The sequence below is a fragment of the Ipomoea triloba genome, chromosome 6, assembly GCF_003576645.1.
Source record: "Ipomoea triloba cultivar NCNSP0323 chromosome 6, ASM357664v1".
Lineage (NCBI taxonomy): Eukaryota > Viridiplantae > Streptophyta > Magnoliopsida > Solanales > Convolvulaceae > Ipomoea > Ipomoea triloba.
The window spans coordinates 15,973,280-15,990,726 of NC_044921.1; the positions used below are offsets into that span (position 1 = coordinate 15,973,280).

The window sequence follows — 17,447 nt, forward strand, 5'->3', positions numbered from 1 at the left end:
CTTTAAAAAATTCATTTCATATACAATCTAAAATTTGTAATTACATCTAAAAATTACATAAATAATATGGATTATCATATTACATAAGTGTGAAATCATGAATCTTCTCAGCTACAATTTGAAATGTAGTTTAAAACCACTTGGCCTTCCACTAAACCTGTGTAAACCAAATATTTTGCATACAAGTAACTATTAAAGATGAGTCATTAAATAGTTTTAACATTTAAACACTGTATCATTACTTTTATTACTCTTAGCATTGGTACATGATTCATTTAGTTTTTGAAAGATGTAAAGACATCATTGGAGAACTGTTGAGTACCCAATATGGTTTAAAGTGTAAAGCCCATTAATTCAAGCAAAACTTTAACTATCAGTTACTGTGAACTATATAAGGACATAAATAAAATTCAAAAATATACAAAGTCTGTACAACCCTTGTGCTCTGCAAACTATATCTTGCAAACCAATGAAGCAATTATCGAGTTCAACAATCATTGGTACCAAGAGGAAGCTACCATCATCATCTACCAAAGGTTAGTAAACATTGTTCATTACATAAATATAAACATCCTGTATCACACCCAATGATATTTAACATTGCAGAAAACTCAATTTATTTAACTTATTTGGTATAATAAAATTCAAACATGATGTTATGTGTAAACTATTGTCACTGTATTCAATCTTAGCAGAACACAAAATTAGAAAACACTTAGCTTTCATTGTAATGCTGAGCCTTTGTTCAGATAGCCTGATTAGAGTTATAGAGCCCCTCAATTTAACAGATCTGTAAAAGGGTCTTCCATGCATTGCTTAGTCCGTATAATTCCTGCGATATAGGGCAAGTATATCATTGTTAGCTCATGGATATAATATACAGAAATCAACTAAAAGGAAAACTAACAATCAAAAGGAACTACTTTAAACCCCATATAAAACACGAAAACATTAAAGATTCAAAATAGAAATTGGAAATACGGAATGAAAACTTAGCTCGCTGTATCTATGCAATTCGATATTCGATCTTGCTTCTTAGACCGCAAATTGAAGAATATTCATTAATCCGAAGAAACCCTAAGTACGAAAGTGGAGTTCGATTTCTGAACAAATCGACAAAAACCCCCAAATTTCGCACTTCATCATACATCAACAACGATTTTCATTCAAAAAAATATAAGGATTGTAACTCCGATTGGTCGACAATCGTTCTGTTTCAATTTCTCGGACAAAAATGTGGTCGGAGAAGGAGAGGGAGGAGCAAAGACATCGGCTCGCAGTGGTGCTGTACTGCTGTAGATGATAGCTCATCTCACGTTCAGACATTTCAATATATATATATTAAATTATTATTATTATTATTATTATTAGTATTATTATTATTATTATTATTAATTTTAACGTGAGTATATATACATTTAATATTCATTTTTTTGACAACTAATTCCAGTTAATGTGTTTGTCTTTTTTTTTTGTTCGAAAATTAAATTACATACTTAATTGTGTTTTTAATTGTTANAAAGGAACTACTTTAAACCCCATATAAAACACGAAAACATTAAAGATTCAAAATAGAAATTGGAAATACGGAATGAAAACTTAGCTCGCTGTATCTATGCAATTCGATATTCGATCTTGCTTCTTAGACCGCAAATTGAAGAATATTCATTAATCCGAAGAAACCCTAAGTACGAAAGTGGAGTTCGATTTCTGAACAAATCGACAAAAACCCCCAAATTTCGCACTTCATCATACATCAACAACGATTTTCATTCAAAAAAATATAAGGATTGTAACTCCGATTGGTCGACAATCGTTCTGTTTCAATTTCTCGGACAAAAATGTGGTCGGAGAAGGAGAGGGAGGAGCAAAGACATCGGCTCGCAGTGGTGCTGTACTGCTGTAGATGATAGCTCATCTCACGTTCAGACATTTCAATATATATATATTAAATTATTATTATTATTATTATTATTAGTATTATTATTATTATTATTATTAATTTTAACGTGAGTATATATACATTTAATATTCATTTTTTTGACAACTAATTCCAGTTAATGTGTTTGTCTTTTTTTTTTGTTCGAAAATTAAATTACATACTTAATTGTGTTTTTAATTGTTATTTAGTAAATAAGATATAAAATTCCTTTTTAATATTTCCTTTTTTAAAATACCAATTTGTTTTCCAATTTTCCTATATAGGTTGTTATGTACTAAATGAGAAAATAAATTATTTTAATATTTCCTTAATTGTACCGAAAATTGTTATGTAGTAAATGAGAAAATAAATTATTTTAATATTACGGTTTAAAAAAATATAGCTTTACTTGCANTGTTCAGATAGCCTGATTAGAGTTATAGAGCCCCTCAATTTAACAGATCTGTAAAAGGGTCTTCCATGCATTGCTTAGTCCGTATAATTCCTGCGATATAGGGCAAGTATATCATTGTTAGCTCATGGATATAATATACAGAAATCAACTAAAAGGAAAACTAACAATCAAAAGGAACTACTTTAAACCCCATATAAAACACGAAAACATTAAAGATTCAAAATAGAAATTGGAAATACGGAATGAAAACTTAGCTCGCTGTATCTATGCAATTCGATATTCGATCTTGCTTCTTAGACCGCAAATTGAAGAATATTCATTAATCCGAAGAAACCCTAAGTACGAAAGTGGAGTTCGATTTCTGAACAAATCGACAAAAACCCCCAAATTTCGCACTTCATCATACATCAACAACGATTTTCATTCAAAAAAATATAAGGATTGTAACTCCGATTGGTCGACAATCGTTCTGTTTCAATTTCTCGGACAAAAATGTGGTCGGAGAAGGAGAGGGAGGAGCAAAGACATCGGCTCGCAGTGGTGCTGTACTGCTGTAGATGATAGCTCATCTCACGTTCAGACATTTCAATATATATATATTAAATTATTATTATTATTATTATTATTAGTATTATTATTATTATTATTATTAATTTTAACGTGAGTATATATACATTTAATATTCATTTTTTTGACAACTAATTCCAGTTAATGTGTTTGTCTTTTTTTTTTGTTCGAAAATTAAATTACATACTTAATTGTGTTTTTAATTGTTATTTAGTAAATAAGATATAAAATTCCTTTTTAATATTTCCTTTTTTAAAATACCAATTTGTTTTCCAATTTTCCTATATAGGTTGTTATGTACTAAATGAGAAAATAAATTATTTTAATATTTCCTTAATTGTACCGAAAATTGTTATGTAGTAAATGAGAAAATAAATTATTTTAATATTACGGTTTAAAAAAATATAGCTTTACTTGCANAAGGATTGTAACTCCGATTGGTCGACAATCGTTCTGTTTCAATTTCTCGGACAAAAATGTGGTCGGAGAAGGAGAGGGAGGAGCAAAGACATCGGCTCGCAGTGGTGCTGTACTGCTGTAGATGATAGCTCATCTCACGTTCAGACATTTCAATATATATATATTAAATTATTATTATTATTATTATTATTAGTATTATTATTATTATTATTATTAATTTTAACGTGAGTATATATACATTTAATATTCATTTTTTTGACAACTAATTCCAGTTAATGTGTTTGTCTTTTTTTTTTGTTCGAAAATTAAATTACATACTTAATTGTGTTTTTAATTGTTATTTAGTAAATAAGATATAAAATTCCTTTTTAATATTTCCTTTTTTAAAATACCAATTTGTTTTCCAATTTTCCTATATAGGTTGTTATGTACTAAATGAGAAAATAAATTATTTTAATATTTCCTTAATTGTACCGAAAATTGTTATGTAGTAAATGAGAAAATAAATTATTTTAATATTACGGTTTAAAAAAATATAGCTTTACTTGCATATATTAAACCTACAATATAAAACACCTCATGAAATATGTTTTTAATAATTTCTTTTTTTTGTTTATATTTTGTAGACAATTTTTCAGGTTCACCGAAGAATGATTTAGAAAGTCCTTTACTCATATATGGTGTATTTCAAANAATCGACAAAAACCCCAAATTTCGCACTTCATCATACATCAACAACGATTTTCATTCAAAAAAATATAAGGATTGTAACTCCGATTGGTCGACAATCGTTCTGTTTCAATTTCTCGGACAAAAATGTGGTCGGAGAAGGAGAGGGAGGAGCAAAGACATCGGCTCGCAGTGGTGCTGTACTGCTGTAGATGATAGCTCATCTCACGTTCAGACATTTCATATATATATATTAAATTATTATTATATTATTATTATTAGTTATTATTATTATTATTATTAATTTTAACGTGAGTATATATACATTTAATATTCATTTTTTTGACAACTAATTCCAGTTAATGTGTTTGTCTTTTTTTTTTGTTCGAAAATTAAATTACATACTTAATTGTGTTTTTAATTGTTATTTAGTAAATAAGATATAAAATTCCTTTTTAATATTTCCTTTTTAAAATACCAATTTGTTTTCCAATTTCCTATATAGGTTGTTATGTACTAAATGAGAAAATAAATTATTTTAATATTTCCTTAATTGTACCGAAAATTGTTATGTAGTAAATGAGAAAATAAATTATTTTAATATTACGGTTTAAAAAAATATAGCTTTACTTGCATATATTAAACCTACAATATAAAACACCTCATGAAATATGTTTTTAATAATTTCTTTTTTTTGTTTATATTTTGTAGACAATTTTTCAGGTTCACCGAAGAATGATTTAGAAAGTCCTTTACTCATATATGGTGTATTTCAAACCCCATATAAAGGAACTACTTTAAACCCCATATAAAACACGAAAACATTAAAGATTCAAAATAGAAATTGGAAATACGGAATGAAAACTTAGCTCGCTGTATGAGCCCTCAATTTAACAGATCTGTAAAAGGGTCTTCCATGCATTGCTTAGTCCGTATAATTCCTGCGATATAGGGCAAGTATATCATTGTTAGCTCATGGATATAATATACAGAAATCAACTAAAAGGAAAACTAACAATCAAAAGGAACTACTTTAACCCCATATAAAACACGAAAACATTAAAGATTCAAAATAGAAATTGGAAATACGGAATGAAAACTTAGCTCGCTGTATCTATGCATTCGATATTCGATCTGCTTCTTAGACCGCAAATTGAAGAATATTCATTAATCCGAAGAAACCCTAAGTACGAAAGTGGAGTTCGATTTCTGAACAAATCGACAAAAACCCCAAATTTCGCACTTCATCATACATCAACAACGATTTTCATTCAAAAAAATATAAGGATTGTAACTCCGATTGGTCGACAATCGTTCTGTTTCAATTTCTCGGACAAAAATGTGGTCGGAGAAGGAGAGGGAGGAGCAAAGACATCGGCTCGCAGTGGTGCTGTACTGCTGTAGATGATAGCTCATCTCACGTTCAGACATTTCATATATATATATTAAATTATTATTATATTATTATTATTAGTTATTATTATTATTATTATTAATTTTAACGTGAGTATATATACATTTAATATTCATTTTTTTGACAACTAATTCCAGTTAATGTGTTTGTCTTTTTTTTTTGTTCGAAAATTAAATTACATACTTAATTGTGTTTTTAATTGTTATTTAGTAAATAAGATATAAAATTCCTTTTTAATATTTCCTTTTTAAAATACCAATTTGTTTTCCAATTCTCCATATAGGTTGTTATGTACTAAATGAGAAAATAAATTATTTTAATATTTCCTTAATTGTACCGAAAATTGTTATGTAGTAAATGAGAAAATAAATTATTTTAATATTACGGTTTAAAAAAATATAGCTTTACTTGCATATATTAAACCTACAATATAAAACACCTCATGAAATATGTTTTTAATAATTTCTTTTTTTGTTTATATTTTGTAGACAATTTTTCAGGTTCACCGAAGAATGATTTAGAAAGTCCTTTACTCATATATGGTGTATTTCAAACCCCATATAAAGGAACTACTTTAAACCCCATATAAAACACGAAAACATTAAAGATTCAAAATAGAAATTGGAAATACGGAATGAAAACTTAGCTCGCTGTATCTATGCAATTCGATATTCGATCTTGCTTCTTAGACCGCAAATTGAAGAATATTCATTAATCCGAAGAAACCCTAAGTACGAAAGTGGAGTTCGATTTCTGAACAAATCGACAAAAACCCCCAAATTTCGCACTTCATCATACATCAACAACGATTTTCATTCAAAAAAATAGAAGGATTGTAACTCCGATTGGTCGACAATCGTTCTGTTTCAATTTCTCGGACAAAAATGTGGTCGGAGAAGGAGAGGGAGGAGCAAAGACATCGGCTCGCAGTGGTGCTGTACTGCTGTAGATGATAGCTCATCTCACTCGCAGTGGTGCTGTACTGCTGTAGATGATAGCTCATCTCACGTTCAGACATTTCAATATATATATATTAAATTATTATTATTATTATTATTATTATTATTAGTATTATTATTATTATTATTATTAATTTTAACGTGAGTATATATACATTTAATATTCATTTTTTTGACAACTAATTCCAGTTAATGTGTTTGTCTTTTTTTTTTTTGTTCGAAAATTAAATTACATACTTAATTGTGTTTTTAATTGTTATTTAGTAAATAAGATATAAAATTCCTTTTTAATATTTCCTTTTTTAAAATACCAATTTGTTTTCCAATTTTCCTATATAGGTTGTTATGTACTAAATGAGAAAATAAATTATTTTAATATTTCCTTAATTGTACCGAAAATTGTTATGTAGTAAATGAGAAAATAAATTATTTTAATATTACGGTTTAAAAAAATATAGCTTTACTTGCATATATTAAACCTACAATATAAAACACCTCATGAAATATGTTTTTAATAATTTCTTTTTTTTGTTTATATTTTGTAGACAATTTTTCAGGTTCACCGAAGAATGATTTAGAAAGTCCTTTACTCATATATGGTGTATTTCAAAAATCTTTGGTCACTCCTTTATCTGTCTTAACCAACGGTTAGTTTTAATTTATTTTGAGTTATGTCTTAGCACAAAATTCTATACAAAATCTAACGATATATTGATTACATTAGATGAAAATGTTGTTAATACGACTATTCGAAACACGGCGAAAGATTATATAATGCAACATAGATATGTGAATCGTACTTCTAAAGGGCCTCCATGCAACACTAAATTCAAACAACTAACAAGTAAGCAGTATTTTGATAAGTTAGGCAAGTTCAGTTATATTATCGAGAAATACGTATACATACTACTTCAACTTGATTTAAAATTCAATTTAACAATTAACAGGAGATGCAAATGATTCATGTATTGGAACAATGGCTGATACTCCAACAAGTTCTGTTCATGTTACAAGGGGTTCAAACAAATCTCTACCCTTTACTGATATTACTAATGGTAAGTATACAAATTATATTATAATAACAGCTTTTCCGTACACAATTCTTATTTTAATTCTTATGAACTTTATAATTGTTATTATCAAACAACAGTTAACGGGAACATGCGAAGTAAGAAGATCAAAGGTTCATTGGCGTTAACGGGTGTATCAATAGTAGATAATACATTGAACGGACCTATATGTATGTATTTCACTTCTTAATTTATTAAAATTTTATTATATAAATATTTAAAACTAATATTATGAGTATCTTATAAAGGTACTGGCAATACAAAATCATGCGGCATGTACATTCCGAGGGCAACTAATAATCAAGATTCCAATCAAGAAGTTGTAATTCCCCGAGATTTAAGTCAAGATTTCGATGAAGTGATAGAAAATAATGTTCATTCTGGTAAATAACTTAAGTTATAATTTTGTATTTTATATATAGCATTATATTTGTGTTTAAGTGTAACTTAAAGTAATACTGATTATTTTTGAAATGTGTTGCAGTGCCATATGATGATTGTGGTGATGCTTCATATACTTGTGAACACTGTGGTGCAACATTTTGGTACAATGAGCGACTTAGTCAGTCTAGAGTGAAATCGTACCCAAAATATGGTGTATGTTGCACACATGGGAAAATTAACCTTCCGAGTATGTCAACCCCTCCAAAAGAGTTGTATGAGTTGTTCTTTGAGCACGGAGAGAAGAGGACATGTTTCCTAAAAAACATTAGGTCATACAATAGTATGTTTAGTTTCACGTCAATGGGTGGTAAGATTGACAACTCAATTAATTGCGGTGGTGCACCACCAATTTTTCGAATCAACGGACAAAATTTCCACTCAATTGGTAGCCTGCTACCCACCGAGGGTAAACAAGCAAAATTTGCACAATTGTACATACATGACACAGATAATGAGATTAATAACCGTATTTCTTCTGTAAGGTATGTATTTTTATTTTAATTATTTAACTTGGTTTTAAATTTTATATTAGTCAATTTATTTATTACAAATGTAATAATTGTTTTTATTTTTTTTTTATTTTAGGAAGAACAATGACAAAGATAGCATTCATGTTGAAGTTGTGTCTGATATTAAAAAAGTTTTGGATGGAAACAATGTGTTAGTAAAATCATTTCGCAATGCAAAGTCACATATTCAAGCAAATCCACGGGTAGAGATCAAGATGAGACTAATTGGAAAACGTAATAAAGATGCACGAACATATAACCTCCCAACCGTTTCTGAGGTGGCAGCACTCATTGTCGGAGATTTGGATCCAACAATGGGTCAACGTGACATATTGGTAGAATCTAGATCGGGTCTCTTGAAAAGGATTAGTGAATTGCATCCATCCTACTTACCGTTGCAATACCCTATCTTATTTCCATATGGAGAAGATGGATATAGAGAGGATATTGAACGATCTAAAGACTCCAACAACAAATCCAATAGTAGGATTCGCATTACAGCCAGGGAATTCTTCTCTTTTCACATGCATGCACGTCATGGAGATCTCTCTACATTGTTATTCTCGAGAAGGTTGTTTCAACAATTCTTGGTAGATGCTTACACCATGGTAGAAACTGGTAGGCTTATATACATAAGGAACAATCAAAAGTCTTTGCGGTGTGAAGCTTACAAAGGGTTGTCAGATGCACTAACTCGTGGTGAGATTGATCCAAGCACCCAAGGGAAACGTATTATTCTACCATCTAGCTTCACTGGCGGTGCTAGGTATATGGTGCAAAACTACCAGGATGCTATGGCTATATGTCGTTGGATAGGTTATCCAAATCTATTCATCACGTTTACTTGCAATCCTAAGTGGCCAGAAATTCAGCGTTACTTAGCTAATTTGGATTTGAAAGCTGAAGATAGACCAGACATTGTGTGCCGAATTTTTAAGATGAAGTTGGATGATTTAATAAAGGAACTAAGATCTGGAGAATTGTTTGGTCCAGTTAGAGCAGGTAACTTTGTGACAAATATTAAATAATTTATCTCATATTACAATTTTGTAAATAATTTTTTTTCCTTTGTAGTAATTTACACCATTGAGTTCCAAAAGCGTGGCCTACCACATGCTCACATTCTACTATTTTTAGCAAACAATGATCGGAATGCGGTGTCTACTTTTATTGACAAAATGATAGCAGCAGAGATACCAAGAAAAGAAGTTGATCCAGAATACTACAACTTTGTGGAAGAATTTATGGTCCATGGCCCTTGCGGACATGCAAGAAAGCAATCTCCATGTATGTTGAATGGAAAGTGTTCGAAGCATTTCCCAAAAAAGTTTGTCGACTACTCTACTTTTGATGAAGATGGGTACCCAATATATAGGCGTAGAGATGATGGTCGTTTTGTTATGAAAAGTGGTATTCAATTAGACAATAGATTCGTTGTACCACACAATAGGTACTTGCTCCTAAGATATAGGGCTCATATGAACATGGAATGGTGTAATCAGTCAAGGTCAATAAAATACTTATTCAAATATGTGAATAAAGGGAATGACAGGGTGACTGCTGAGTTCTATAAAAGTACATCTGACGCTAAGGGTAATGAAATAATTGATGAGATTAACATGTACTACGATTGTAGGTACATATCAGCATGTGAGGCTACATGGCGTCTCTTTAGCTTTGAAGTGCAATTCAGGACTCCCGCTGTTGAGAGGTTGAGTTTTCACCTACCAGATTGCCAAACAGTAATCTTTGAAGATGATGACCCTGTGGACAACGTACTTATGAGGGAGACAATTGCTCAAAGTATGTTTAATGGTTGGTTTCAAGCGAATGAAAGGTTCCCTGAGGCTAAGTTGTTGACTTATATTGAGATGCCAACTAAATTTGTTTGGAAAAAAGACCTTCGACAATGGAATCCAAGAAAGAAAGGTTTTGCTATAGGTCGTATTTTCTATGTACCACCGGGTACTGGAGAGTTGTACTACTTGAGATGTCTTCTAAACATAGTTCGTGGGCCTAGAAGTTTTGAGGAAATAAAGCAGTATAATGGTATACAATATACTTCGTTTAGAGATGCATGTTATGCGCGTGGTCTATTGGATGATGATAAGGAGTATATTGATGCCATTAAAGAAGCAAGTCATTGGTCAACTGCTCATTCTATGAGAAAACTTTTTGTGACATTATTGACATCAAATTCATTTAATAGGCCTGAAATTGTTTGGAAGGAGGTTTTGGTTTTCTTGGCCGAAGATGTGCAATACAATCAGCGCATGTTATTATCAAATCCAGGTACGTTTTCACTAACTTCTAATCGATTTTACTCCATTTTTTTCTAAGGAATAGTGTAAATTTATTATTGCTTTCTATATCATTACAGATTTGGTTTTAACAAGTGATGAGAAAGAGAATTTAACTCTAATAGAGTTAGATAGAATGTTGGAAGTCTACAACAAATCATTAAAAGACTTTCCACCAATGCCCACACCAGTAGCTTCTCCTGCAAGACTAAGTGGAAATCGTTTGTTGTTTGAAGAGCTATCATATGATCGTGCGCTGTTGGCAACTGAAAGTGATCGGTTGGTTAGGCAACTAACTGAAGAGCAACGTGGGGTTTATGATACAATAATGGGAGATGTGTCATCAAGCAATGGTGGATTGTTTTTTGTTTATGGGTATGGAGGAACAGGGAAGACATTTTTATGGAAGACCCTATCTGCCACATTGCGATCTCAGGGTGAAATTGTTATCAATGTAGCTTCAAGTGGAATTGCTTCCCTTCTGTTGCCAGGTGGTAGGACGGCACACTCAAGGTTTGCTATACCAATTAACATTAATGAGGACTCCACGTGTAACATTAAACCAGGTACAGATCTTGCTGAGTTGATTTCAAAGACAAAGTTAATCATTTGGGATGAAGCTCCCATGATGCACAAACACTGCTTCGAGGCCTTAGATAGAACTATGCGGGACCTGCTTCGTTTCTCTAATCCATCGAGTGAGATGTCTACTTTTGGCGGTAAGACGGTAGTGTTGGGTGGTGATTTCAGACAGATTTTACCAGTTATCCCAAAGGGATCGAGGCAAGATATTGTGTCTTCCACAATTAATTCATCATACCTATGGTCAAGTTGTATTGTCCTAAGGTTGACAAAAAATCTACGATTGGAGAATATGGAAGATGCAGTTGAAAAACGACAAGTAGCACATTTCGCATACTGGATTGCTTCTATTGGTGATGGTACAGCTGGACCAACGAACGAAGATTGTCCAGAGGTTGTGATTCCAGATGATATGCTTTTGCCAACAAATGGAGACCCAATTGCAACGATTGTGGAAAATACATTTCCTATGTTTCAGAATGGTTCATGTGATAACAGTTTTCTTGAGAGTAGGGCCATCCTTGCACCAACATTGGATGTTGTGAATGCAGTAAACGATTACATGAGTAACCTGCACGAAGCTGAGAGTCGAACATATCTAAGCTGTGATTCGGTTTGCAGGACAGATACTGGCAGTGGAGTTTTGGCAGATGTTCACACACCTGAGTTCCTAAATGGCCTTAAGGCATCAGGTATTCCAAACCATTCTTTGACATTGAAGGTTGGTTCACCAGTAATGTTGTTAAGAAACATTGATCACTCTCTAGGATTGTGTAATGGTACTAGATTGATTGTAACCAGACTTTCAGAACATGTTATTGAAGCTAAAATAATGTCAGGCAGTCACTCTGATACAAGGGTTTTGGTTCCTAGGTTGAGTCTGACGCCTTCAGATCCGAGATTGCCATTTAAGTTTAATAGAAGACAATTCCCTTTGATGCTTTCATATGCAATGACTATTAACAAGAGTCAAGGGCAAACTCTATCTCATGTGGGTTTGCTATTAAAGAAGCCGGTGTTTGTTCATGGTCAATTGTATGTTGCCGCTTCAAGAGTTAGTAATCCAACTGGTCTAAAGATTTTACTTTGTACTGAGTTAGGAAGTTGTTCTAATCAAACAACTAATGTTGTTTACAAAGAAGTTTTCAATAATTTGTAATATAATTGTTTATGTACAAACTTAATAATAAACAACAATTATTATTTTAAAATAATTATTCGAATACTGTATTTCTCCTAATCAAATTAGTCACAATATAATAATATTAATATCATTATATGTTTTATCATGCTTAATATAACATTTAATACATATACATATCGAAAATTAATTTAATTATAACATTGATGTTTATACTTTCCATTCCGTGCATCGCACGGGTGAAATACTAGTTATTCTAAAAAAGAGCCATGCTATATCTTATAATACAAAAATAATTACATAATATTCAATACCAAAGCTAAATGAAAAAAATGAGAAAATTCTCTGAAAAAAAAATTTGAAAATGTTTAAATCTCTTGCCCTTCCTCGTGTGTGGATTGCTCCTTGTCGTCCGCGATGACACCCTCTGGTTCACACATGAAGTTTAGGATGATCAAAGTCATCCTCGTCCCTGAGTAGGGTTGAAAACGTTGCCACCCAAAGCTTTAGGCTACCATGCATGGCAATCATGTTTTATTTATTAATTTTTTTAGCTTTTTAGTTATTCATAATAATAATAATAATAATAATAATAATAATAATAATTAATGACTTCACGTAACGAACAAATGAAGAGAGTTTTATTACCATGTTAAAAAGTGAGCATTAGGAAGTAAAATTAAGAGAGAAAAATAGCAGGGGTAACCCCATGTAGCGCAAGATGTCAAGAAATCCATATTTGTAACCACAAGGTCACAAATTCAAACCTTTGCCCCATTAGTTTGAGCCGAAGAACTATAAGTTACATAAACTAATTTACTTCCTTGTAGTCCTTTGCTGGCTAGCGTCACAAGGTACTATAAGGCAGTGTTTACCTACACCGAAAAGGGTTGTAGGGTTCCCCTTGCCATCTAAAAGGAGAGAAAAATAGAAAATACTCCCTCCTCTCACCTTATTTATTTTAATTACCCTCATTTTTAGTATGTTCTAAAATAATACGGAGTAGTCACTTTTCTAATTTCAACATCAGTAACTTTTTTTTTTTTCCATATTTACCCTTTATTCCAATTTCGGTAGGTCCCAAGTCCCAACCAAACTATTTTTTGAAGGACAATTTTTTCTTTAAATTACACATTATTTATTTTCTTATAAATTTTAGTTAGGACAACTAACTTTGTAAATGGGAAGCCAAGAAAGAAATAGAATGCCATATATATTTCATTTACCAAAAGCCACATCTTCAAATATATAGAGTAACAGATTTTATTACTTTATTTTATTTTCGCAGTTGTACGGTGTGTTTTATTAACACAATTAATCCCACCCCCCACTCCCCCACTCCCCATAACGGTTCAACTCCCATTATATAAACTTCCATATTCATCCCCACTCTCCACTTCAACTTCACTTCTCTCTCTCTCTCCTTTTCTATCTACATATATATATACATACAAGTAAAAGATGTATGTATAGGCGCAGCCATGGATTTGAGGCAGCAAGTATCAGTGCAGATGTTCAGAGACACAGAGACAGAGAAGAGGCAGCTGTTCTTGAGGAGCTACCAGTTCAGCAGGAAGAGGAGCGTGGCGGAGAGGATAAAAGGGTCTTTTTTCAGGGTCAAAAGGGTCATTTGGATCCGGCTCAGATCGGCCAGAAAGCTCAGGAGGATTGTTTGGTTGAAGCTCAAACATGGCCTCTTTTCTTGGAGGAGAAACAGGGTTTTTCTCCGCCTTCACAAACACAACACTAGTTTTGCTGATTCTTGTTTCTGGTAGACTTTTTTTTTTTTTTTTTGGGAAAAGAATTTTTGGTTTGTTTTTTTTTTTCTTAGGTAATTTAATTTAATTATGTAGTAATTGAGAAGTGAAGGGGATGATGAGAAAGATGTTGGCAGCACATGAATTTCTTTGTTGCTATATGTATAAGGTGAATTGAAATTAGAAGTTTTTAAAGTTTTATATTGGTAAAAAAAAAATATGCAACCATTTCTTAAGAGTGTATATTGATTAAATTATGTTTTGCGATCCTGACCTGCAAAAGGTCACAAGGAAGTCAAGTAAACTAACTTAGATTATAACTTATTGGTTCAAATTAAAAAATTCAATTATTTGTTTTATAGATTTACAATACTCCTTTTGTCATATTTTGTTTGTCTGGTTTAGTTACTAGACTTAACTGAAGTTATTTTTAATTTAATTTTTTTATAATATTAGGTTTAGTTTTAGTATATAAAATATATATATTTAGAAATTACATTAAAAGTACTATTAAACACAAAAAAAGAAGATAAAAATAAGCAATAGAAAAGTTGAAATGACATGTAAAATGAAACCGAGGAGTATATTTTATACTAGCAAAATATGTGTGATCTCTATGTTTGGACCAATCTTGTCCCATTACATCAAGGTGATCAAGGTAGGTTAGATCATAGGATGCTTATGAGTAAAGTAGGCGCAGATTTTAGTAGCCGGTGAAGATAAAAGTAAATGTAATAATGTATATTACATGACACATTATATTATTAAATAAAAAATTAATATAATTAAATAATATTTTCATTTTTCATAAATATGTTTATTTTGTTTATCAATACCCTAAAGTTGATTTCTGGAAATCAGTGGTATAGGAGAAAGTATAAAAAGTAATTGGAGGACATAAACTTTGGATTTTAGTACTTTTTACCTTTGACTAAAACCATTTGATTAGTTTAAGCGTGAATGGGGTGTCGTTACGTAGGTTCATTTCTTTATTTATTATTAATTATTATGATTAATAATAATAATAATTAAAGCAAAGGAATCAGCAAACGGATTTGATGCCAACTGTTAAATTCCATGCTAAGCGCTGCCCACAAACGGCCGAAACACATCTCGCAGGCTGTGCAATGTCAGTCTTAGTTACATACTTAACTAATAAATATGTTTTTTTTTTTAATGCAAGCTTACATTTTTTCTTTCTTTCTTATCTTAAATTATCATTTAGGTTGTGTTTGGAAATTCAAAAAAATGATTTCTATAAATTATTTTTCGGGCTTTCTATGTTTGGCAAAGGAAGGAAAACTAAAGTCAAAGGAAAAATAGTATTGTTTTTTTGGAAAACAATTTCTTTTTTTTTTTTTTTTTTTTTTTTGAGGAAGTCACTTTCTAGAGCCAACCAAGTCTTGATTCTTCTTCTCCCTAACCCTGTTAGCCAGCCACCGCCGCCCTCACTGCTATCCTTCGTACCGTTGCCACGCCCAGCGCCACCATCGACCGCCACGCCGAGCTCCCACCGTCACCGCCCATCCATCCATCCATATTCTTCGCCATTGTCGCCCACATGTATGTATGTATATATGTGTGTGTGTGTGTGAATATATAAATTAAGAAGCTTTTACAATACTATTCAATATCTTACACAAGAATGAAGTTATATCTCACATTCATCAAAATTATCAAGGCCAAGAGTACAACTTCTTAATTGTAAGTTATCAACAGTAAAAAAATAAAAATGTTCTAAGATATTATCAATTTTTTTGTGCATACATGATGTTTAGTAATCTTTTAATACTATATGAGACTAATTCATAAAAAAAATATGAGACTAATTTAGATCCAATTTGTGTTCCACTCATAAATTTGATTTTTATTTGAGAGAATGTCTGATTTAGATTTTTTTTTAATATGGTGCATATATATAAGAGCCACTTTATTGTTTGCCTCAATATTTGTATCTCTATAAATGATTAATCAGTATTTAGAAAAAAAAAATTAATAAACACATGAATATGCATGCACAAAATCCAAACTTAATGTTTGTTAAATTTAAGGGCAGAGGGGACAGTCTTGCTTCTTTTGTGGAAGGGAGAGGTTTGGAAAACATTGAATAGAACTTTCTTTGGAAGATAGGACCCAAATAGTGCATTGAATTTGTGCCAAAACTCCCAAATTGAGGCATGGAAATTTCAATCATATAATCAAATGTCACTTGGAAAATGTGAGCAGTGACTTCCATTTTACACTTTCAGATGCAACTGTTTGGACTTATTACTCTTTTTTACATTACATCTATTTTTCGTGAATATCACATGGGAGTTGTTTTATTGGGTTCTTGGCATGTGTATGTGTATAGGGACATAGCCCATCTTTTTGCCCTACCTTCACAATAATTTATATAGTCAACAATTCAAGAGTTTTCTTTTTATTTTTTATTTCTTTAATTTCTTCATAATGAATGACTGATTGAGTGAAGATTGAACCTAAAAATTACGAATTTAATTCTTATCAGCATTCTCTTGGTTGAGCTTGTCGAGTTATTGCACATACTCTTTCTAGTTTACTTTATTTCTCTGATATGATTTTTGAACTACAGTATTACACATGAATATTATGCCGTAGCTGCGATTTTTTCTCGTCACATAAAAACAAGAGTTGTACATTATGAATGAAAAATGCTTGACGTACTTTAGTAGAGTTTGCTTTTACTATGTATTTTGATTTTATTGAAAACAAATAAACAAATAATTGAAGAATAGTTTATAATCTTATTCTCTTTATTTTCATTTCATGAGCTAAAATTAAATGTACTATTCAAGTTTTTATATGTAACTGCGGGTACTTATTTAACATAGCATGTAATTGTCATGACGTGGTTTGCATATTACGCTAATTATGTTAATTACAGTTGTCAAACACTCCCCTATGATGCAATATTATTAAGACGGCAATTATCATGTCTTTTTTTTTTTTTTTTTTTGAGAAAACAATGATCATGTCTTGACCAGCTTGTGTTAGTTATTGTGCTGTTAGATGGTGAGGTGTCACAATCATTTAACAACCCTTCACTGCCTAAATAAAGTCTGAATCGACATTTATATGGGAGTTCTATAACATGTATTTTCAAATTTTATTTTCTGATGTGATGAGTTCTGATAAATTTTATTTTTCATGTGGATCCCAATAAAAGTGTTTACATCAAGATTTTATGTGTAAGAACAAAATTTAAGAGTATAAAATAAAAGTACACATAATATTTTCCTCTATACTGACACCAAAAAG

At 31.2% G+C, this 17,447-nt stretch overlaps 2 protein-coding genes across 2 annotated transcripts; both read left to right on the top strand.

The window, feature by feature from the left end:
* The first annotated feature begins 7,341 nt into the window (after positions 1-7,341).
* LOC116023549 lies at positions 7,342-10,787 on the top strand. Its single transcript, XM_031264552.1, has 7 exons — positions 7,342-7,420; positions 7,516-7,605; positions 7,684-7,818; positions 7,920-8,361; positions 8,465-9,390; positions 9,526-10,663; positions 10,769-10,787. The coding sequence occupies exons 1-7, from the start codon at positions 7,342-7,344 to the stop codon at positions 10,785-10,787; spliced, it is 2,829 nt and encodes a 942-aa protein (XP_031120412.1).
* Positions 10,788-10,824: 37 nt separating this feature from the next.
* Positions 10,825-12,429, top strand: LOC116023550 (ATP-dependent DNA helicase PIF1-like). The gene has a single exon (XM_031264553.1). The coding sequence runs from the start codon at positions 10,825-10,827 to the stop codon at positions 12,427-12,429; it is 1,605 nt and encodes a 534-aa protein (XP_031120413.1).
* The last annotated feature ends 5,018 nt before the right edge of the window (positions 12,430-17,447 follow it).